Source organism: Molothrus ater, chromosome 3 (genome assembly GCF_012460135.2).
Source record: "Molothrus ater isolate BHLD 08-10-18 breed brown headed cowbird chromosome 3, BPBGC_Mater_1.1, whole genome shotgun sequence".
NCBI lineage: Eukaryota > Metazoa > Chordata > Aves > Passeriformes > Icteridae > Molothrus > Molothrus ater.
The window spans coordinates 10,995,897-11,020,061 of record NC_050480.2 but is presented as its reverse complement, the minus strand read 5'-3'; the positions used below and the strand labels follow the sequence as shown (position 1 = coordinate 11,020,061).

At 41.7% G+C, this 24,165-nt stretch overlaps 1 protein-coding gene across 29 annotated transcripts in view; it reads right to left on the bottom strand.

Moving 5' to 3' along the window:
• NRXN1 (neurexin 1) overlaps window positions 1–18,184 on the bottom strand; it is a 678,846-nt gene extending 660,662 nt beyond the window's left edge. For all 29 annotated transcript variants that reach the window (XM_054514185.1, XM_054514186.1, XM_054514193.1 and 26 more), the window contains exons 1-2: window positions 18,084–18,184; window positions 12,770–14,272 (exon numbers count right to left, since the gene is read on the bottom strand). In XM_054514185.1, the coding sequence (XP_054370160.1) occupies window positions 12,770–13,508 (739 nt within the window). In that variant the 5' untranslated portion in view covers window positions 13,509–14,272; window positions 18,084–18,184. The remainder of the gene's footprint in view (window positions 1–12,769; window positions 14,273–18,083) is intronic.
• Window positions 18,185–24,165: the final 5,981 nt, after the last annotated feature.

Here is a 24,165-nt window from a genome sequence, read left to right as displayed (position 1 = left end):
AGCAGGTTTGGAGCAGGGAAAAAGTGTCAGTCCCTCAGCAAATTCCCCTCTGGAGTGGGCCATGCAGAAAGGCAGCTTCCTCATTCAAGTACAGAAAACAATGGCTGGGATGTCTGTGTGGGAGAAGAGTCTTAAAAACTTAGGAAAAAAATACACACTGCCTATTTTACTAGCTTAAAAGAACGTTCTTTAGGTTGCAAAGTCAAAAATAGCAGCTTTGAGACATAAGGCTTCTTATGTAACTGAGATCCATCTACTTGATTCATATAGGGTAGGATATAGCCTTTAATTACACAGTTTAATGCAATTCTCTCCAGAGCTTCCCTCACTTGATCTGCACACAGAAGCCTATTCTTAGCCAGAAGTAATGACTGAGTACCACAGAAAGCTGCTGTGCCAGTGAGCAGAGCATCTGCCCTCGCTGAAAAGGAGTGGGGTGTACCTCAGAACAAGGAGAGCTGAATGAAGAAATATACTCTATTCCCTTCTCTCCTAAAAATCCAACATGATTTTGGTCAGGTTTTTCAAGACAGGCATTTTCTGGGTGGTCATTCCTAATGTTGCTCTGAATATTTGTTTGGAGAGAGCACTGTGATGGAAATCCCAGAACACAGAGCCAGCTGTGCTTTGAAGTGCCAGTGGAGGCTTGGAGTGCATGGTGTTATCTGTGAAGTACTCAGAAAAAACTTCAGATGGGCACTCAGAGAATGTTTTCACCTGCAGTGTCTCTTGCCTCAGTTCTCACTGTGAATGAGAGCATCTTACATAGGCATTGTGCAATTTTCAATATTTGCACAGCAGCTCAGGTGTTGTATCTATGAAAACCTTAGAAAAGCCTGGGAAATATTACTGATTCCTCTTCAGAGAAATTATTTTAATATGGACAATGAATAAGGCTCAGGGCTACAAACTGAACAGCAAATAGAAAACCAAATATTGAAGAACTTATTATCCAGGCTATGCACTGAAGGAGGTAGAAAGCCCAATGAAAAAGTTGTATATGATCATGTAATTAAAAACTACTTCACAATGGATACCCAGAAACAAATGAAATTAAAAGTGCATGGCATATTTTGTCCTTACAGTTCATAGCTTCTAAGTGCTATGTTTTATAAAATTCTCTGAGCATAAGTTTTGACTGCAGTACATTCATAGCTGTTAGATTGACACTGAGGACTCAGGCTGGATGGAGAAGATGCAAACTGCCCATACTGAGCTGGGATTTAAAAGCCTGTGCTCTGAATGTGTGCCTAAGAGTAACCAAAGGAGTGCAAAGATTGACTCAAACACAGAGATGACAAAAATACTTGACAGTCTGTTTTCAAAGGGCAAGCATTTTAATACAGAATAGGCAATCTGATCAATGGGGGTCAGAGTGGGGTTCAAATATTAAACATTTTTAGCCATTAATTCATAATTTTGTAAGGGAAAATGGCATTGCAAGTTCTTACCATGCTGCTACAAAAGAGAGAAACTGAAGAGTGGAAAAAGTAGTTGTAACCTACAGGAGTGAGAGACAAGCAGGCAAAGCTTCCCAGCAGTCACTTTTGTGCTGACAAGATCTCTCTATACATCTGAATGGAAAAGGGGATTTCCATAAATACTGCAAAGTAGCATTATATAGTAGTGGGCAAGATTAAGCCTGTTTATTTCTTAACATTTCAGGGTGTTTTAATATTAATGCAGTTGAAAGAGTCTTCTTTTTCCTAATCAGAGGACTTGATTCTGACTTAGCTCTTATTTTACAGTGGCTTAACATATCAGCTTCAAGAGATCTCAATCCTGATCTACACAGAAGAGCACAATAAGTTATTTTATTACAATAATTGACAGAGATACACTGAATGTGAAAAATCTACAAAAGCAAAATATTTAGAAATAGTGTATAGAATACATATGATTCTTAAGAACATTTTTCTCTTCCAATTCCTTTGGTTAATCAAATTTAGTATCTCTTTCTGCATTCTCTAATGCCTGAAAGCTTAGTGTAAGTCACTGAGAGCTCAGACTGGGCAAAGACAAGTTTCCAAGATGCACTCACATACTGTTTTTCAGATTTCTGATGAGGAAGCTATGGAAGAGCAAAGCTGAGTAACATCAAAAACCTGTACCCATCTCACTTTATATATTTAGGCTACAAAATCAGCAATGAGCCCAAATTAAAGGTGCAAAATCAAAATAACTAAATATTTCTAAGCTCTTAGAGGAATGCTTTTGAATTTGAGGTACCTCTATCACAATAGATACAGCATCACTGACTGCTTTTTGTTATTTTTTTAACGCAAATGTGAATAAAATTTAAGAGAAAAATTCCATTCTTAAACACAAGAAAGAAAAAAACAATGAAAGCCACCACTCACTGAATTTGCTTCTGAATTCCCATGGTGCCATTAACTTAGAGTGCAATGAATGTTCCTGTTTGTATTCTTTTTTTATATAGGGTAGAAAATGGAAGGAATTTTTTTTCCCCTTGAATCACCGTGGATGCTTTCATGGTTTAAGATTTACAAAATCCACCAGGATGACTCATGGTATCACAATAGGTAAGATGTGCCTGAACAGCAAACTTGGATGGTGTAGGTATTTAAAATGTGCAAGAAAGACCTTACTTATTTAAAGACCCAAATGATATTTAAAAAAGGAGAATGAGATCCAGCCAGTGCTAAGACAATAGGTAAAACCTCTGGATGCCAACAAGAATTGTGTCTGTCAGTGGATTTGCAAGAATAGCAGGTCAAAACTTCCATCACTTGAACTTCCTTCTGTCACAGGAATTGTTTTTGTTATAAAAACTTGAATAGGAAACTGTGAAAATATTTCTCTCAGAACTTCAAACCTGATGCATTCTTTGTTATATTTTGAATTTCAAAATTTGTATAATTTGTATTGTGGAAAACAAAACCCGTGCTGTACTGCTCATTATTATTGCACAACTTCCTGTAATCCAGGACTCAGTTGTATAATTGCTCCAAAAAAAAAGAAAATTCAAGGTTAACTCCAATCCTAGCTGCTCCTTCAAGTATTTTGGACTGAAAACAGTGACAAAAAAAAACCCCAGTGAAATTCCTGGAAACTACCATAACAGATACAGTGTTTACAGAAAAGTAGTAGAGATTTGGGCCAACAAAGAAAATGTGATTTGAATTATTTTCATCTGGTGAATTACCGGGAAAATTCTGATGTTTTTCTCATAATAATTAAGTCAGGAATGTTTTATGTAAGAATGTGAGATCTATATTCAGAATTCTTCAGTAACTATTCAACTAAACCAGAAAAACCTTTTGTCAATGTTGAATGACAGTCCATAATTTATCTCTGAAAAACTATAGATTATTAAAAAAACCCCTTCCAGGTTCTTTGCAATGCAGAAGTTATTTTTCTGCAATATCACAGGAAAAAAAAAAAACAGAGTATCAGCTCCTGAGAAGTTGAGCAACATTCATCTGAGAAGGATGTGGAAGAAAGGCACTGATCTGTTCTTAAAAAAAAATCTGTTTACAAATCTTTCCTATATCACCCCACAATAGTCTTAAGAATTAATTGACTTACATCTACAGGTTTCTACATTCTATTTTCACCTGTCTCTGCTCTGAAAAGAAAAAAATCAAATTCAAAATGCACAACACCAGTAATCTCTCTGTCAGGACCAACATCCTGGAAACTCCTGTAGAAATTCCACTGTTTTTTTAAGTGAGGATGCCACGTGAAGCATCAGTGCACCCCAGCAGACTGAAATCACTGAGGATCACTGTGGTTAAACACAGCAGTGTCTGCAGTCTGGGAAGGAGCTGCTGTGTCTCACCTGCCTCTCTGACTTCTGTCCCTGGACCTTCCAGCTCAAGAGTCTGGTTTTACAAATATAAAATGTACAAATAACTTCTGAAATGCAAAATGTAAGCCTGTTGCTGCGCAACAACCAGTGGAATCCAAGGTTTTTTATACCACTTCTATCACACTTGCATGATTCAGAATCGGGGAAGATAACATCTTTAAGGCTGAAGAGCACTTTTTTCCCAGCATTAGGGCCCTATTCTCCCATTTTTATTAACAATTAATATAATCTTAACATCACAAGACCATAATTCATTCTAAAGCTATTCATTGTGGCTGTCCTCTAGATACCCATTGTACAAATGCTGATAGGTATGTGAAGATTCCTGTTGTCACCTTTGGAAACAAAGAAGAATCAGGATAATAAAAAAAAAATACAGTATTGAGATACAGATCTTCACTCCATGTCTAGTCACTTGTTCTGTCATTTTCTATACACTTATTCAAAAGAAAGAATTTGTATTACATACATGCAATCTTTCTCAAGGAATCTTTTCTTGATAGAAATACCTCTGCTGAAAAAAATGTAATTCTTAAATGTTTTTTGTAAAAGCTAAAAAAACACGAAAGAAAAAGAAGATGAACAAGAAGGTCATTCTGCATCGGAAATTAAGTCATAATTCAGAAATTTTGGAACTGTGATACACAATTCAGGTGCATAGGGTAATGCCAGTGACCTCCTTAATGACTGCACACATACACTTAATTATAAAAAGACAGCACTTGGGAAGAATCAATCAAGTTTCTCTGCCTTTAAGCAATGCAAAGCCCTTTCTCTAGACAAAATCAAAAAGTCAAATGTTCTCATTTCAAGACTTGTGCAATGTGCCACAGTTGGAAAGGAATCTGTGACTTGCAGGCCTGTGTAGCATTTTTGGGGTGTTACACTTCCATGCAAAATCCACTATTTCACAGTTTGTAGTAGCAGCAACTGCAAATGTGATTCTGCACTGTCCATTTGTTTGGCAAATCAGGTTTTCCCTCAAATCATAGACAGCCTTACATTTAAGACAAAATTAGTCACATAACTTCACTCTTCCAGCATGGTTCATAAGGCACATATTAAATTAATGAATAATTATAGTGAAGATGATCATGGCAATAAATATCAGAATTCATGAAAAGTATTTTCTCTATAGACATTCCCAGATGAATACTACAGGCAGAATCAGCAGGTTATTTAATTTGCCCTAGTTCTCTCTGTTTTCATATTCCTACTTGAATAATAAGTTCAGAATCAGCAGGTTATTAGGTTTGCCCTAATTCCAAACTTGAGTCAACAGGACTTCAAATTGACTCCAGTGGAAAATGAAAACAGAACACATTTTCTTCAGATATCCAAAAGGTGCCAAATCTGCTGCTCATTAGGACATAACTAAGTAATTGCAGATTCTTAATACACTCCATAGCATTAAAGAAATCTAAAATCTCATCACAGAATTCTGTTCTGTAGCTGCCAGCTACCTCTCATTTCTTGACAATCTCAAGGAAGGCATAACTGAGGCCACCTCTCACTTTCACCTGTCCCAGCACACGTTACAGTCAAGCCAGTCACAACATACAGAGGGTCACCATGCAATTTCAGAATGTTTTAAGCCTTTCCCCATACAGAGTAACACCTTACCTCACCAGAAGGCTTCAAGTGTCTGCCCATACAGGAAAACCAGCCCAGCACTTCAGAAGGCTACAAACATCTACACTTCTTGTTCTTTTGCTCAACCTTTTATGTCCCTCATGGTTTATGCATTGCACCTGTGTGCCCTCTATTCCCTTTGGTGATTGGTCAGTGCACCTCAGCACTCTTTGTCTTGTTGCTTTCAAAGCTGTTCACCTGCTTCTCACAGCTGTAGCCTATTAGGGATGGGGCTCAGCCACAGCCCCACTCCCAATTAGCACCAACTGTGTTCCTACAGTCACTCTCCTATTTTTCAGTGAAAATGGAAGAGAATGAAACTAAAAAAATTATGTGGTTTTTGACTAGGAGCAAGAGTTCTTCACTCTGCTCAGACATTAAATCCTAGATCCTTCTACAGTAATAAGGAAGACTCTTAATACAGATGTTACTAAGAACTTTTGTGACCATCAGAAGAGCTGAACTGTCAGAGGAGAAGTGGCTGGCAGGTGACAAGCTACATCATTTTCAGTGTCTAGTCAGAACAATAGCAGACAGTGACAGACAAAAAAGCAAGAAAAACCACACTATTCTGAACACTCAGCTATGGATAGGCAGTAGGAAGGCCTGCAATTTCAAAGCCAGCTAACAATTATCAGTTCTGTAGACTAAAATGGTCGCACAATAGTAAAGGGAGCTTCAGATCTTGACTTCCTCTCCTACATCCCTAATAGAAATTCTGATCTTTCAAGCATCTGATGACCAGGAAAAAAGATCCTACCAAAAGCTCCTGTATGGAGTAGTTTTGCTTTACAGAAGGCAAACTGAAAAAGTGGTGTGAACTGTCCGGGGTCACTGAGAAAGCAATGTCCTATCAAACCCGTGTGGGTTTTCCTGCTTCATTGCTTCATTAGTTACTTCAGATGTTTTGTTCTTTCAAGCACTTATTGATCTACTGATTCTACTCTAAGATCCAGGAGAGTGGCTAGACATTTGCATGACCTCACCACATACAACTACTTTTTAGCTTGGCAGAAGAACACCTGAGCTGAAAAATTGAGTTCTGCATACACAACAATATAATCCAGGCTGGTGAAGTGCTTGCGATACATTCAGATACCATCACCACAGTACAGAAGGAGAAACTGCCATTCAAGAAAATGCACATCCTTTGTAAAAGATTAAATTATGATCCCAGCTCAGCACAGAACTAAATAAAGGCAGCAGAGTACTGACTTTGTTAGTCAATTCTATACATAACAACAAAATTAAAGGTATGTCTGTTACACCCTAACCACTGAAAGTGTATTCAGTCTCTACAATTTAGTCCTCAGGTTCACAAAGGTATTGAACACCTTAGAATGCCCTTGACTATTCTGGAAAACCATGTGTTTATGAAAGTACCCAAGTTTCAACTACAACACAACAAACTGACAGGGGATTTTTCCAGAAACTGGTATGGTTTCATGTTTTCTACAAGGAGCACCAAGCTTTCTGGTAGGTAAAACGTCATAATAAATTCACCAAGACAGGTGGATGAAGCTTTCTCTTTTAAGTTACCAACCAATTTTTATATGTTTAAAAGATGCATCAACCCTCCAAGCTGCATATGTTAATGTTAGCCTCTACATAAAACTATTTCTATCAGGAGCTCATTTTTAATTGTCAGCCTTTTTCCCCATTCCTGTCCATCAGGTCAGTAATGATGAAGGGGTAAAATCCCACAAATCCATGGCTAGCATCTATTGTTAAAACACTCCCAGAAAGCCAACCTTCAGCTGAGACAAAAGATGAAGTACATTTGGTCCAACATGCCTGCAAGCCCTGAAGTGCAATTACATCAAAACACAGACAATTTTAATATCTATTATTTTGAAATTCTGAATGAATATGACCAATCTGACACAAGGTCCTATGGTGCTAGATTCTAGCATATTAGCTGTCTATAATTCACAATATAGGCTTAAATTTAACAATGACCCAGCATCTCAACTAGGTCCAAAGGGAAAAAAAACCCCTCACTATTAATAATATTATTTACCTGAAGTACCAAGATCTAGGCTATAAACATTTCAATATCAGCATTTTGAAAGGATTAGTAATACTCAACAAGAAAACTCCTTAGAAGTTAATATAAAACAGTAAAACAGACTGCCAACTCCTAATTACCAGTGAAACAGTATTTTAATTCCTGTGCTTTTACATGAGGCAGATATTGAAATCAATATCCTATCATACTGAATCCTGGCAAACAAAATGCTATATCAAATTTCATTAGGAAAATGATGCAAAACTGCCCTTTAAACTGGCATAAGGATTGAGTTTTTATATTATTGCATGTGAATGTAACAGATGTAACAGTTCTGAATGACTTTTTTGATGACTTGACTATCCACTCTCAAGATTCTACTCTGACAACAAAGTCACCATTTCAAAATATTACATAAAGTGAAATAATGAATGTTAAATTATTTGCATGATTTGTACATATATAGAACCTCAGTGCAATCTCTGGTGCATTTCTAGCCCTCCTTCTAATCCAACATCACCCCAGTGGCCACTGACACTGACAAGAAAATCAGCATGAAGAAGAAATACAGATCATGTAGATAAAGATTCTGAAGTGTAAATCAAAAAGGCAAGTTTTGTTCACAGTGTCTAATAGTCCAAGGTAGATTTAGCTAGGATTCAAGAGGGATAAAGACCGTGGTTACTACTCTGTTAAGACTGACTATTGGCAATGAGTTCAACAACATCTCACTCAAACACACAACTTGCAATAGATAATTAATGCCAAAAGAAGTTCAAATGTTTCATTCAAGGCATAAAGAGAACAAAATGGACTGAAATATCAAAAAATTTCAAAGAGATATAAATATTGGATGGCTTTTAAAAAGTAAACATGCAAAAGGAAATACAACAAAGACTGATGCGGTATATTCAGAACCCAAACAAACAATAAGCGCTGGCTAGGCTGAGACATCTGGAACTGACTTCCTCAAAAATCACTTTCACAGTTCAAAACATAGCTGGCATCAACTTCTGAATATCTGACAAGGAAGAGCATCTCTTACAGTGAACAGCTGCCTGAACAGCCCTCATTTTTCTCACAAACCAGAAACTCAGTGAACAGCTAAAATACATGTTATAAACAGGAATAGTTTGAACTCACAGAGCAATTGCCTGAATAGATGCTAACATTGAGGTAAGTAGGGAAGCTATATTTTAAAAAGATAAAGGATCCTGTCTGCAACTTTTTCAAGCCACTAGAGATATAGAAAAGCAGAAAGACATGGAGTGACAAGAAGTTAGCATCAGTGAGAAACTTTCCCCAACTCAATGCACCACGTGTATTTTACTGCCTCTTTTAGAACTGCCTGCTTACTTTCTCAGGCAGGATACTGGACAAGGGAAAAGGATGAAAGGAAAATGATATTTTTTTTTTTTTTTGTCCGAAGTCAGAAGGTCACTATTTTAGTCATTTAATAGGCAAAATAGAGAGTTTTTTTTGTTTTGACATTTTAACCTAAGGAGAAAAATTACAAGAAGAATATGAAGGTTCACTGATATGAAGAATGTATTCTCCTTACCTTCTAGGAACTTGACTTAATGCACTAAAAATCTGACTTTAAAGTATTTATTTTTAATAAAAAATCTCTCCCTATCATAGGATCAAGCCATAACAATTTGAGTAATTTCAGAAAATTTTGTAATTTTCACCTAATAGAAGGTTGAATTGTATGTCAAAAACTTAACAGAAAACTGATATGGCAGTCAGGGTCTATTTCAATGCTACTCTTATTCCTAATAAAGTTCATTATAATTTTGTGCATTTTTTCCTTCTACTGAATCACTATTATTATGTGGACTAATACACTCTTGCCTTTTTCAGTACAAATCAGAGATTTTATCTTTTAGAAGGCTCTTGTACTGTTTTTATGCATGGGCCTATCAACCAGAGAACTGCTAGAGATCATATTTTTCTTTGCTGTGGCTTGCACATCCTTGACACTGAAGCAAAATTCCAGTCCTTTTTCTCTGATTTGTGCCAAGGTTCCCATTGAAGAGAACTTAGATCCTACTGGAACAAAAGGAATGACTGAATGGTTCCTTCCTAGCTTGCACTGTTCTCCCAGTGGTGTAGTTCATAAAACATAAATGAAGCTACTCCTGATTTAGACAGGTATAAAACCAGTTAAGCCTACTGGAAATAATTTATATTACTATAATTTATATTACTATATTACTGGAAATAATTTAAATTACTGGTTTTTGGTTAAAAAAAAAAAGAAAAAAAAAAGCCCAACAGAAAAAAAAAAATCCAACTCAAAACTTGGTTGAACTTCATTCTTACAAGAAAAAAAATTACTTCAGGGATCGTTAATAAGCTTTTCAAAGATGAAAATCTGGGAAAAAAACCCCACCAGATTTTCTCCTGAAAATGACTGAACTTGTACTTAAAATGGCATCTTAAGAATTGAAATGTTGACTCTAAATCTATTACTTTTTAATTCCTAAATGTGTAAGTCAGGGTAGAAAATTTTGAAAAGGTTTTCTTTGCTATTGTTGGTATTAATTCCTACACTCCTCATTACACCGAGGAACTCTATGTTTTACCAAACTGCAGAGATAGAGAAAAACAACAAATCCAAGGCAAAAAAAAAATTATATATATTAAAAAAATCTAAGGAAAACAGAATTTAATCACCATCTTTCACCTTTAAATAAAAGGTATCAACTAGGAAATGTGGATAAAATTTCATATAAAAATGGAAAGTCGGGGGGTCTTCCTACCTAAAACCATTTTTAAACAAAAACCAAAGCAAGGGTGGGAATGAAAACCCAAAAGACCCCTTCAGATAATTGCAGCCTGAGATGATCCTCTAGCAATGGCAATGTCTTTCTAAGGCTTGTGGGAAATTTACACATTCTGGGAACAAAAGATCAAAGTTCAACAGCTTAATGTCTATGTTGGCTACAAAAAACTAAAGAACTGAAGCCAAGCTTTCTTTCTTGGCAGATATAAAGGCTTTACTTGTCTTTCTGCCTTTTCTGTTTCTTAGAATATTAAATAATTTATAACAGTACAATATCTTTGCTGGCACATATGAGTAACTTCGAATCCCTTCATCAAGACTTGACTGATGGAAGTGTCAGTTGCTACCTTTTCTAAATTAACAGGTATAAACTGCAATGTAGTTCCATTTATGTTTCTATCAGGGAAAATGTTGCCTCCTGTTTCAAATGAAATCAGAATCTGAATACTTTCTGCTAAAATTATAAGCTTTGCTATTACTTTATAAGGCTTCTTAGTAGTCAAGGGACATTTGAGGAGAATCTTGATGCCACTGATGTCTACTGTAAAACCACCAGCACTTTCATGAAGTCAGCATTTTACCTTAATTTGAAGGGGATTCTAAATGTTGAGTGTCATCTTCTTAAAAATTCCATACAATTTTCACTAAATATAAATATGTACAAATATTTCTCTAAAATTTGATCTAAACATAAAAATGTTCCTTAAAAATAGCCACTGAACCTGTTATTATGTAAAGGTAATAATTTATCTGACTGCTACTACATGCAATCACGTGAACTCTTTCACATAAGTATTACATATGCAAAATAACTTCAAATAAATAAACTATGTTTTAGTGTAAAGGGCATATAAATGTATAATAGTATTTAAATTCTCATTATTGCTTTAACAAAGCTGCAACACCTCATAATTTTCTTTGTCTTTATAATAGGGCCTAACTCAGAGATGGTAAGACATTAAGACATATTGTACATACACCTATATATTATGTAGTATCATAGATTAAAAATTGACACCCAAATACTAAATCAATTGGAAGGGTTTACCTAATATAAAAGATATTTCATTTTACAGTTTCTAGGAATGGGTGCAATCGAAAGTACAAATGACTAATTTTCTTAAACTATTATTTGCTCGTATAAAAATTATTTAAAGTATTAATTTGGTTTGGATTTTTCACGAATGGCAGATGAGAGATAAACAGCTGATAAAGTAAACAGGATGCAGAATGACTGTAGCATTTTGAGTATTGACACTAAGGACAGAAGGTGTTACATAATAAAGCACAGTCACAAATGATGTTTTCTTTCTTATAATGAGTGAAATCTGATAGAAATGCTAAAGGCAAATTATTCAGCCATAAATGTCATGCAGCCACTCAGTGAAGATCTTAATTTGGCCTTCATAATATCTTACTCATATTTACCTTTTACATTTTAAACTTACATCTTTGCTCTCCAATTTTGACATGACAATCATATTTTCCCTTGATACTCTTATTTCATTTATACACCTTCATGTCCTGCTCTAGGTACACAACATACATAATTTCTATGCCTAAGGAGCTGCAAGCAATGGTACATTTACTAACAAAATAATAAAAACAAGAGTCCTGCATGCATCTGCAAAGAAAACGCTCACATTCTTTCCATTTGCCAAAAACAATGGGCACTGAATATGAATCATATTTTACCCAGTGATTTATTTGTAGATGAGATTAAGGAAACTGCTGCTTTTCTAGGTTCTCTCTTCCTTGGTAAAACTACTCAGTCATTTTCTGGTCTTGGAGTATGTACTTTCCCCTTGCCCTTTTGTGTTCTCTCTGTCTAACTGGCATGGTGAATTGCTAAATATGTTGCAAAGCAGTACCCTTCGCATTCATGCAAAAACATAATCCTCTGTTTAATCCCCTTCCTCCCCGGCCACAATTTAAGGAATTCACAAATAAATCACTGATTTTATTTCAATGACATAGCAGAGGCAAATACAAAGTGGACTCTGGGTCTCCTCTACCCTACAAAACCAAGCCCAGGTCACCTTTGCACTTAATCCAGTTAAATTATTCCCAGCATCAATTTCCCTGCTCCCCAAATTAATTACCACCAGATGCTTGTGATAGGCATGCACGTCCCCTCCCTCAGCTCCCACCGAGCATGGTTCCAGCCACCCCCTGCCATCTGGGTGACACCTGGTACCCAGCACCCATCTCTCCTTTACCCAGAAAAACCCCAAATCACAGGAAGATGCTCAGATAACATCCTCTTCCTCCTCTCACCCATCCTCACAGAGAACAGAAGAGTGATGGCACCATGGTTGGCCACAGAGACACATGGAAGACATGGAGGAGAAGGTGAGGAAGAGGGGAGCCGGGGACATGGTGGGAAGGGAGGGGAGGGAGGAAGATCCACTCATACAGATGAAACTTCATGCAGGCCTGGCCTCCGACCTGTCCCCTCCACGGAGCGATGGGGAGGGGGGCGATGGGGCGAGCTGCGATGGCCCCTTACCTTCACTGCAGTCCTTCCCTCGGAAGCCCGTTTGGGAGCAGTCGCAGACGGCCTGGTCGTTGAGCACCGAGCAGACGCCCCCGTTGAGGCAGACGTCGTCCCTGGCGCACAGCCGGCTCTGCTCGTCATCCAGCCGCACCTCCTGGCTCTCCAGCGGCGACGCCTGCGTGTAGTTCACCCGCACGTCTGTTATCCAGCCCTTGAAGGGCTCGCGGTCCTTGACGGAGGAGAGCGTCAGCTTTAGCGTCGCCGACCGCAGCTCCGGCGGGAGCCCCCCTAGGAAGAGCCCGCTGAAGACAGTCATGTCCCGCCGTTTGGACTTCACCTCCACCCACTTGGCCTCCGTTCGGTCAATGATCAGCGTCGTGTTCTTGAAGTGGCGGCGGATGACAACGGCGTGCCAGCGGTTGTCGTTGACCGCTGTGTCCGAGAGCAGGGTGGCGGGCTCGGCGCAGAAGATGGAGAAGCTGAGCTGTAGCCGCCCTCCCTGGGTGAGGATCAGCTCCAGGAAGTCACAGAAGCCCTCGTCGTCGAAGTAGAGCACCAGCCCGCTGGAGCTGCGCGTCTTCATGTTGAAGCTCATTTCGCTCTCGCAGCAGGCGTTCCACTTGGGGAAGCGGGTCCACTGGCCCTCCGCACCCGGGAACTCCAGCCCGCTGCCCAGCTCAGCCCAGCAGCCCAGCAGTAGGGCCAGCCAGAGCAGCAGGCAGCCCCCGCGCCGCACCAGCACCGCCCCCATCCTGCGCGGCCTGGGGCGGGTGAGTGGGGCGGCAGGGCTGGCGGGGGGTGGCACCGGGACCCCGGCGGCAGACAGGGTAAAATCTTGCCGGGCGCCGGCCGCGCTGGAAGTTTTGGGCACGCTCACCCCCGCCCCGGGTGCGGGGGTCACTGTGGGAGACTCCCCGGGGCGGGGGGCTGCAGCTGCCCCACGGGATGGGGTTGGGCACAAGATGGTGCCAGGGGCCACCGGAGGGGACCCGCAGCTGGGGTAAGGCGCCGTTGGATCTCTTCACTGGCCGGCCACACTCTGCAAAAGTTGTCCAGGGGTGGGTGAGTCAGCAGAAATTTTCCCCAAAGCCAACATTACCAAAACGAGAAAAAAACCAAGATCAGTGGCAAAACTCTCCTCCAAGTGGATCCACCAGCTCGGCAAGGCTGTAGCAATATCCTGGCACATGCGCGCCTCTTTTTACATCCTCTCCACCAGCTGTAGTTTCCCAGGAAGCCAATTATGGATCCCAACGCTGCCTCCCTAGGATGGATCCTCTTGTCATATCACAGCCTGTCTGCCATGGTGCTGGAGCAGCGTCAGCAGACGACAGGACTCATCGCTCGTGGTTGCTTGAGCTGCCTCAATCCCAACGGGGTTGAAACCCAGAAGCTGTCAAACAGCCGAGTGGCCACTTGACATGCAAAGCCTGGCAGCTCCTCTTCTCTTTGCTTGGAAAAGGCCAAGGCTAAGATCCAGGGGGGTGATTTTCCTCTATTGTTTTTGTTTCTAATCTGCAAGGAATTGAAACAGAATAATAAGAAATGACAACTAATAACATGTTGAATCACAAAGTTGATCAATAGTGAACGTTTGTGATTATTTTTTCATTTTGACTGGTGTTGGGCATTAGGAAAATGCTGCTGTAATTTTCAAGTTACTGAGAAATTGAAATAGGTTGCAGCGCTAAAAACAAATATCAACATATATGTTTATACTAGATTACATTTTTATGGTATAATCTAAATCTAAACTACTTACCTTTCCAAAACTTTCAAATATTTCAGTAGTGCATTTTATTCTTACAAGAACAACGTTAAACTGAAAAGATGGTGTTTATTCCTCAATGTATTTCATTTTAATTTATTTTTGAAAACACCATCACCTGTGAAGCTACAAGCTCCTAGTCATACAGACGATGCTACCAAGCCCAGTTCTGGTTGTTTCTAATACAGGTCAAAAAAATAAAGCTCCCAGCAGGAACTGACAAGCTCCACCACGCATGGCACACCTACTGGTTTATTTTTCCTGGGGAGAGGAAGAATTGCAATAGTTTCTTAGATAGCTTTTTGAAATTTTTTTAATGTTTTTGAAAACATGTTCTTTTTTCTGCTACCTGGTTTCCTCTGGGGCTGATATTTTCTGCTATGGCAGGGAAAATCCAATTCAAGCAAGCTCTGATGTTGACATTATTCACAATGCAGATCAGCTAATCCCAGGTGTTAGTCCTCTGAAATTGGTTGCAGTATTTTATGTATATTTACTCAGCTGCCCTTATTTAAGAGAACAAGGAGAGAACAACTCCTCTGTTTTCAAAATTATATATATGCCACAGTTCACCCTTATCCTCTGAAGAGGTCTCTACATCCAAAACGTTTCGGCGGAGAGGCTGCTTTTCTGCCCCAGAGCTGCTGTATCTTTTCTGGAAGCTGTGTATTAGCAGATCTCTCCTGATGGAGGAGAGGATCTCCAACACCTCCCTCACTCAGCGCTTCCCCTTCCCCTCCCTTACATTTCTTTGCCAGCAGCACTTAGGCAGGCACAATAGCATGGCCAGAGCTGCTGCCAAGCCCTCTTCTGGGCTACGGTATGTATGTGTGTGTGTGTGTGTGTGTGTGTGTGTGTGTGTGCATGCGTGTGTGGGGAGAGGGGGCAGAGATGACCCTGCCAGGGAGAAATGTTTTAAAAACAGGCACACACCTCAGCTGCCTGCACCTGACACGTTCAGAGCTGCTAAGTCACCTCCTACTCCCTCTATATTTAATTTCATTCCTCTAAATGTCAACACGATTATTTTTATTATTTGCCACACGTGAGATGGGCAAGAGCAGCAAAAGGGAGAAGAGGAGAACCCCCCCTCCCCAAACTTCGCGGGCAGATAGCAGGCGTACCCACCAGCATCAGGCAAACCCCAGGTTCCCCCCACGCCCTCCCTGCCCCTCGGCAGGAGCCACCTCTGGCAACGCCGCTACCAACCGAGGGATTTTCCGGGAGCCCCCGCAACCCCGCTCCCCAAAGGGCCCTCCCGGGCGCGGCGGTGCCCGCGGGCTGGGGCGCCGCTGGCTTGCGGCACGGCGGCCGCTCCCGCTTCAGCACCCGGAACAGCTCCGCCCTGCGCGGCCCGACGGGGCGGCGGCGCCGCTGCCCGCGCCCGCCCGGACCCGAGCGGCCCCGCCGGGGGCTGCGCTCCGGGCCGAGCCCGGGGAGCCGCGCTCCGGGGCGGGCAGGGGATGTGCGGGCGGCCGCGGGGCCCCGCTGCGGCGGAGGGGAAGGAGGCGGTGATGGAGCGGGTTTGGGGACTGGGGGGGTGCGGGGAGCCGGGTGCTGGCTGGCGGTGTGAGACACGGCGTGCGTGCCCGGGGACAATGACACGGAGGGAGGGGGCTGAGTGTGAGGGGTGATGAGCGGCGGAAAGGGGAGGTTTGAGGAGATGGGGTGCGTGGGGTGTGTGTGTGTGTGTGTGTGTGTTCACGGGGGTTAGCGGGCAGCTGCCGGGGCTGGGCTGGCCTCCGGGGGAAGGGGCGGTGGGGAGGGAATGCGGGAGGCGCGGCGGGGAGGGGAGCGCAAGGTGCGCGGGGCGGGCGCCGCGGCTGCGGGTGGAGCGGGGCGAAGGAAGGGAAGGGGTTTGCGCCTCCGTGCGAGGGGCGCGGGAGCGGGAGGGTGCTGGGAGCCCGTGGTGTCTACCAGGGGCGGGGAGGAGGGTGGGGGGAGCCAGGCAAGGACGCGGTGCGAGTGTGTGTGCGAGCGTGTGTGCGCGGCCGCCGTGCGTGCCAGAGCGATCCCTACAGGTGTCCGCGGAGAGAGCCGCGCGGGGATCCCACCTCGAGAGCATCCCTATCCCTCTATCCCTGCCCGCTGCCTGCCGCTGGCTGCAGCGCCTGCCTGCCCCCTCACTCACTCACACACACACACAGCAACAGCAGCAGCAGCGGCGAGAGGGGGGAAAGGAAAAAGAGGGAAAAAAAATAAGAGGGAAATAAAAAAAAAAAAAAAAGGAAATACAAAAAGACAGAGAGGTGGAAAGACTGTAAAAGAAAGGAGAAAGACCCAAGGAAAAAATAGTCCAGCAAGCAATTGCTTATTTATTACTGCCGGTGTAATTCACACATTGCCAATAAACAGCACACTCTTGTCTAGTCATTTCCAAAGCAGAGGGACACTTTCATTCTCGGAAGAGGACAATTTATTGATATCTATCTATCTATCTATCTCTTAAATGGCTCTTAAGCACCAGGCATCCCTCCCAGCAATGTATCCATGAACACGCACATATGTAGCGAGAAATAGGCACAAACCGATATAAATGTAGCTATTGCATTCAGAGACTCGCCAGTGAATTCGTGTGCTTCCCCCACCCCTTTACAACCATTTTTTATTCTTCAAAAATTATGATTTAGTCACAGGTGCCCCGATTGAGCCTTTTCAAATTAGAAAAAGAGAGAGAGAGAGACACCCATAGGTCAATAAATCCTTAATAAATGCCAGGTCGGTTGGCATGCACAATCCTTGGCAGAATCCTTATTGTATGAAATACAGTGCATTGTCTCTGGGTGCGGGGAAGACCAGAGTTCACAAATTACCGGATGAAATAAAAGGATCTGAAAAACAACCTTGCTGCAGCCAAAGGGAGAAGCGCTCTAATTCAAAAGCAGACTTAACAGCATCATTAATCTTTTCCTTTCATTTCTACGTAATTTCTAGAATCAAATTCTTTCCAAAGCGGCTGGAATGATCGATTTTGCTCCCCTTCCAGTCTGCAGATGTCTTTATTTCAATATGCTTATGATATAATTTCTACCCCTTCAAAAATGCACACCATCAGCAGGAACCTAAACAGTTTCAAACACATATAGAAGAAGCCGAGTGCCCTCTTTCTTCTGACACACAATAGAAAATGTCCCAAATTATCAATGCACTTCCCGCACAAGCCCCTCGTCTCTTTCAGACCTCCGCGAAAAATAACAACAATATTGCGATATCCCATCGCTGCCCCGGCTTCGCGTTTCACCACGGCACTTCACGTCAGGGAGAACATGCAGCAGATTGATTTTATCGCTCAAGTCTCGCAGACCCTCTTCTCCCCTCCTCCCCGCCGCCTCGGCAAGGGGCAATAAATCACCGCATCCAACCTTTAACTTACACCTCCGCTCCACCATCTCCTCTCCTCGCCATCCACCTCTCCCACATCGCCGCACGCAAACCCACCAACCTCTCGCTCCGCCGCCACCACCACCACCACCACCACCACCACCACCGGCTCCGCCGCGGCGGAGCGGGGCTGTTCCTCCGCGGCGCCGCTCCGCCCGCGCTGCGGGCGCGCCTTACCTGCGCGGGGGCCGCGGGGCCGGGGCCGGGCCGGGCCGGGCGCGGCTGCCGGGGCTGCCTCTGCCGCTCGCCGACCGAGCGGAGCCGAGCGGAGCGGAGCGGGCGCTGCTGCGGGTGCGCGGCGGCGGCGGCGGCGGCGGCGGCAGCGGGCGGGGGCGGCCGCCGGGAGCGGGGGGCGGCACCGCCGCGTGACGCCGCCGCGCCCGTCTGCCCGCCGGGGGCGGCACCGTGCGCGCTGCGGACCCCGCCCCGGCCCGGCCCAACCCGCCCGGACCGGCACCGGCACCGGCACCGGCACCGGCAGCGGCACCGGCAGCGGCAGCGGCACCGGCAGCGGCACCGGCACCGGCACCGGCACCGGCACCGGCAGGGATGGAGGGACCGCGCGGGAGAGGCTGCGCCGGGCGGCACCGGGAGAAGCGCACGCTGCTGCCGGCTGATGGCTGGGGAGGGTCGGAGGGGTCGTATGGGCAGAGGGAGAGGCGCCGCAGCGCTGGTGCAACACGGCCCAGAGGGAGCTGGCGGCTTCCCGGGCAAAGCTCTTCTTTCTTTGCGTGGGGGATTCTTTTGTTGGTGGTTTGTTTTAGTTTGGAGAGGGTTGGTTGGATGGTTGGTTTTTTTTGTTGGTGTTTTGGTGGTACTACTATTGCTACTATTAATTATCATCATCACCATCTTTATTATCATTATCATTATGTCATCTTTTTTTACACCCCGGAACTGAGGTTTGCTGAATTCTGCACAGCCTGTGGGAAAATGGAGGTATAATCTCATGAGCAGAGCACACCCAAGGATCAGGTCTACCACAACCACAGGAGAAATGCTTGGGAAAGCCATTTTCCAGTGTCAAACCTGCCTCACTCTGTGTTGTCTCCAAATGATGGTGAACTGTTAGAGAAAGTCCAGGCTTCTCAAGATCCTTGGGTTTAGCAGCATGGGAAGCATTTGATTGTGCCAAACCTTTTCTCTATCTGTTGGCCTTCTAACATAGTACCTGTGGCCTACAGAAAAGTGAAGAATTGATTGTAAGGGATTTGCATGAAGCCTTATCCACGGTCCTGGCAACTTTTGAACACACAGAGTGATGTTTGTCACACCGAGGGGCAGGAGAGCACTCCACTATGGGGCATGACACAATTTTTTGGGAATAGTCTGTGCAATTATATTTTTTTCATATCTGGGGTGTGAAGATAGCAACTTAGTTTTGAACTGAAACTTCAGAAATAAGCATAAATAAAAAGCCTTTCTCCCATTTCAGTCCCAGTGGAGTTAGCTTTATGGTTTATTTTTTTCCTTCATGAGATGGGTTTCCTCACAAATGACAAGTTTGATGAGGTAACCAAGCAACATGTTAAGTAATGAGAAGAAAAGCTTCCTAGATATGCAATGTATCTTCAATGCTTAGAGCATAATCAGACATTCCTTTTGTTCAGCCAACTGATATCCACACCCAGTTAATTTCAAACAGAGTGAGGATTTCTCTTGATAATTCTAGTAACTTGACCCCTTCAAGCAGAGCAAGGAGCAAATAACTCTTCTGCTATGAAAAGCAGATGAATTCTAGGCTGAAACACGATAAGTGATACATATTTTTAAAGAAGCAAAGTTGTAACTTGATAGTAGTATTTAGTGTACATATATTTATACACATATATATTCATATATATATATATGTATATATATATATATAATATATATACATTTTATATATTATTATATATAATATCTTTTTACTGTAACTTTATTTTATTAGACTCACAGTAAGCACAAGGTAAAACTTAAACTCTTAGACAGGGAATGTCAAAGCCCAAGGCCAATCCACCCTGAATGTGCTGGCACAGTGGAGGTCCTGGCACAGGTAGAGGATTCTTCCACCTTTAAAGTGAAGGACATCTCAGTTATTCCAGCAGTAGCCAGAGGATGCTCATGTTTCTCTAGAAAGCCTACCCCAAGGAAGGATGGCAAGAGCCTACACAGAAATAAAACAACAAGATGTTAAGTGAGCCAGGAAGATACAGGAAGATTTAAGGGAAATACAATTTCTTTAATTTAATGGTGCTTTTTTGTTGAGAAAAATATATTACTTTTGTCATTCTCAGCAATTGTTGCAGCATATGGAGTCATAGTTGATTCATTTTGAAGCAGCACAAAAAAAAAAAAACAAGAAAGAGGAAAAAAAAAAAAAGTGATTTCCATACCATCTCTGTTGGTTTTTCAGCTTGACAAATATATGATATATCTTGTAAGAAACACATGGCCTTACAGAAACCTGAATGTCTTCTGCATAAATTAACGTTCTGTGTTATACCAAAATATTTATAGATTTGGAAAAGTAAAGAGATAAAAGCAGCAAGGATCTTCTTGAAAACAAACCAATCATATTTTCTGTCAGGGAGAACGCAGTACATTATCCAACTTGCAAGTTCGAGACCTTTTGGAGGGATGTGTATTGTCAGAACAAAGTGCCTTTGAAGTACATAGGTGAAATTGTCCAACGGTTGTAATTTTAAATAAGAGATCTTTTGGCAAGCTGCAGTGAGTGCTGGAGCTGTCTCTGAGGCACGCACATGCAATTGCCATGGCTGTCAGAGCTAATAAGAAAGGAAGGAACCAGTCAAAGCACCGCAGAAGAAATAAGAATGACTCTGCTGAGAAATAAAACACAAAAAACCACCACCAACAACAAAAACCCCACAAAACCAGCAAAACCCACAATTAAAATCAAATTAAAAGTGCTTTCACAGAACACTGGCTATGTGGGCAGGCATGAGAAGGATATGAAAAAGGAGAAAGTTATTTCTGAGACTGAAGACAGCAGGAATTGTTTTAAAGATTTGGAAGAGAGAAAATCTGTTTGCTGAAGTGGTCCAGGGTAATTCTTGGGAATGGAGTGGTTGGATTTTGGGGGCACATCAGAGCTCTGTTCTGGTTATGATCGTATGCCATATGCCTGACATATTTCCCTGCTTTGAAACTATCATCAGTAATCCTTCTATACCAAATCAAATCCTTGAGAAGAGCTTCAGACCCACCAGAAATTTGACCCTTTGCATGTGTGAATAAAAGTGGTTTTTTGGAGGACAGTCAGTAACGTTTTTTTGAACAATTCAGTTATGTCTTTTGAACCTGGTCCAGAATGAGGAACAAATGGGACGAGGTAGATGTGCAGCAGAACTGAGGGAGCTGTATGCAATTGTGTGTATCTGCATACACACAGTGAGGTTTACAGAGATGTGGAGAAAAAAGATTTACTTTCTGCCTGTTAACTGCTATCCAACTCAGCTGTGGATGAATCAAGTATGGACAAATATAAAACAATAAGAAATTAGAAGATACCTGCCTTGGAAAAAGTCAGTGTTACATAGGTCCTTGGTTGCTCAATTCAAACTAACTAAAGAAAATTGCAAAGCACTTTAAGAACTTGAAGTAAAAGAGAGAACCAAATCTGTATAGTTCAACAAAATTAATTGCAGCAAATAATGAAATACAGTACTGGAAGTATTTGACTGAGACATGTTTGAAATCAGAAAATGGAACAGAGAGGCAACTCTCTGGATTTGATAGTTTCTCTAGATAATGAGTTTTTGGAGATAGCTTATACCCAACTTTGGAGGATTAAAGCGTTAAAAACTTGCTTAATACCAATTCTGAATGGATAAATAATAAAGTACAGGAGCACACCTACGATGATTTAAAATATTTATTGACCTTTTACTCAGTACTGGAATTTAATCATATTTCCCAGTCTTCTGCTATTGCAGAAGGTATCAGCTGTATTTAGTGATGTAATGTTCTAGTCATGAAGAGAAGATTGAAACTTATGCAGTTAGAGGTGGCTTTGTGGGTCCAAAAGTAGTTTTATCCAAGGAAAGCAAACATGGTTAAGAAAATGCATAAACATTTCTGAGGATCAGAAGATATTTGTGGACTCTTGGTCAATAAAAATTCTGAGCTGACCACAAACTATTTCAAGGCTTACTCATTTCTCCCTGGAAAAAACTGCTTTCTTGTATTTACTGTAACAGTGACAACTTAACATGAAACATGTTCAAGAAAATTAATAATAATCCAAATTTTATCCCCAAGATGAAAACCTTGAGATGATTCAGAGATTAATCTGGATGCCTTTTTTTTTTCTTTCCTTGGCATTGGTGTTTCATTTCAGGAAATTGCTTACAACACTGGAAAAACAGACCAGTTTAATAGTTCAAAGCATAAAAATGGTATTTAAATATATATGAAACATGTATGAGACTTTGAATTTAATTTCTATTACTGATTTGGAATTGCATATCCAACATGTGGGGTTGGGTTTGCTTTTTTTTTATTAAATGAAAAATTTGATGAGTGTGAAGATATATTCCTATAACATAATGATCATAATTTGTAGTGTGAAGAATACAGGAGCTACCAAGACCTCAAATATCCCTGAAGTGCATATAAAAAGACATCATTAATGACAAAACCCTATAGTTTGCTTGCTCTCAGAGCTGAAGGTGCAGTACACTTTCCCACACAAGGTTTGGCTGATGGGCACAGCAGTACACATTGCCAGGAGAAATCTGGAATGAAATACCCCATGTAAGGTTTTCTGAGCTGTACAAAAACCCATTTATCAGCCAGCCCTCTTGATGAATCTTCAGGAGCCTTCAGAGGGGATATGGTATGACACACATAGCAATGGTTTCCTCACTGAAGCTCCATGGAGAAACTCAAAGTGATGCAAAATGTACTTCTCATTATAGGTGTGTGGATTTGACAGATGGTATCTATTAGGTGGACAAAGCATGGTGAAACAGAGAATTGATAAATCAACTGGCTTCCAAAGCACATTTGGTTTGATAGTAACTCTTAACGAGAAATGATTGCAGAATTTTCTTTATAGAAGAGTTCGTAAGGATTGATGTGGACATCACTACTGTGATTTAAAAAAATGTAAATTTCTTAATAATAAATTTATTAATTTCAAAAGAAGCCCTCATGTTCATATCTCAAAAAAATGGTCATTTTCTCTGAATCTCTATGCACATATATAAAATATTAATGCAAGCAGCAGATACATCTCAAAGCCATCCTTGTAGATTTGCATTTAAGAATGATACCTGTAAACACTGCAACATGCCTTTGACTGCAAAAAATATAAGGAAATAATGAATTTAGAATACATAGGTCTTATTTAGTTCAAATGCTTGCCTTTTAATGCTCTGCAGCAGTTTTTAAGCAGGAAAGTACAGGCAATCTTAGATAAGAGGAAGAATTGAAGAGAGCAACAAACTGTTGCAGGCTGTCATTGAGCGAACAACAGTCACCAAAGGAACTTGGAAGCTCATTTCATCCCAGAACTGCCTGTGAAATCACTTCCTTGAAAGAAATGTGTAAGAAATCCCACCATAGGCAGACGTGGGATGAATATTTTGTAGCACTCCTCAAGAGAGTTTATTTTAAACCCTAAAATATTTTGCTTCATATTTCTTTCAAAGTTCTTGACGTTTAACAGGCTTTTTATGAACGTTGCTTATAAAATTTCCATCATTCCTTTTAAAAATCCCACTAAATTCATACCCCTAAGTAATTGGCATAATTTATATGGAATTTATGTGAATGCCATTTGTGTGTAATTTGTATAAATTTCCATGAAACCCATTAATCATCATCAGTCACCACATTCCTCATCCTCTTTGCTGGGATCACAGAGCTGCTGGATACATCAGTGTGTTCATGACCCCCAAGTGTTAGGGGAGTTTCTGGGTAGTCTCTGTAGTGTGGGCTCCAAGTGAAAACCAAACTCCTTTCCAAAGACCCCAAAATTTGAAAAACAATGAATAGCAAGGCTGGCAGAACAACGTGATGTTCTAGTGTCATTTATCAGCATGCCTGAATCAGAGCTGTAGTATGCAAATGAGCAGAAGCAATCAAAGAAATTTCATTTTGCCACAGCTGCAGGGTTGAGTTTTAGCAGGGAACTTCCCTCGAAGGTGCTGAATCCCCTCAGCTCCCACTCTCTGTTAATGTGGGTGGAGGCTACTGGTAGAAACTTGTCCCATTTTGAATCAAGATCTTTGAGAACTTCCAGAAAATCTCT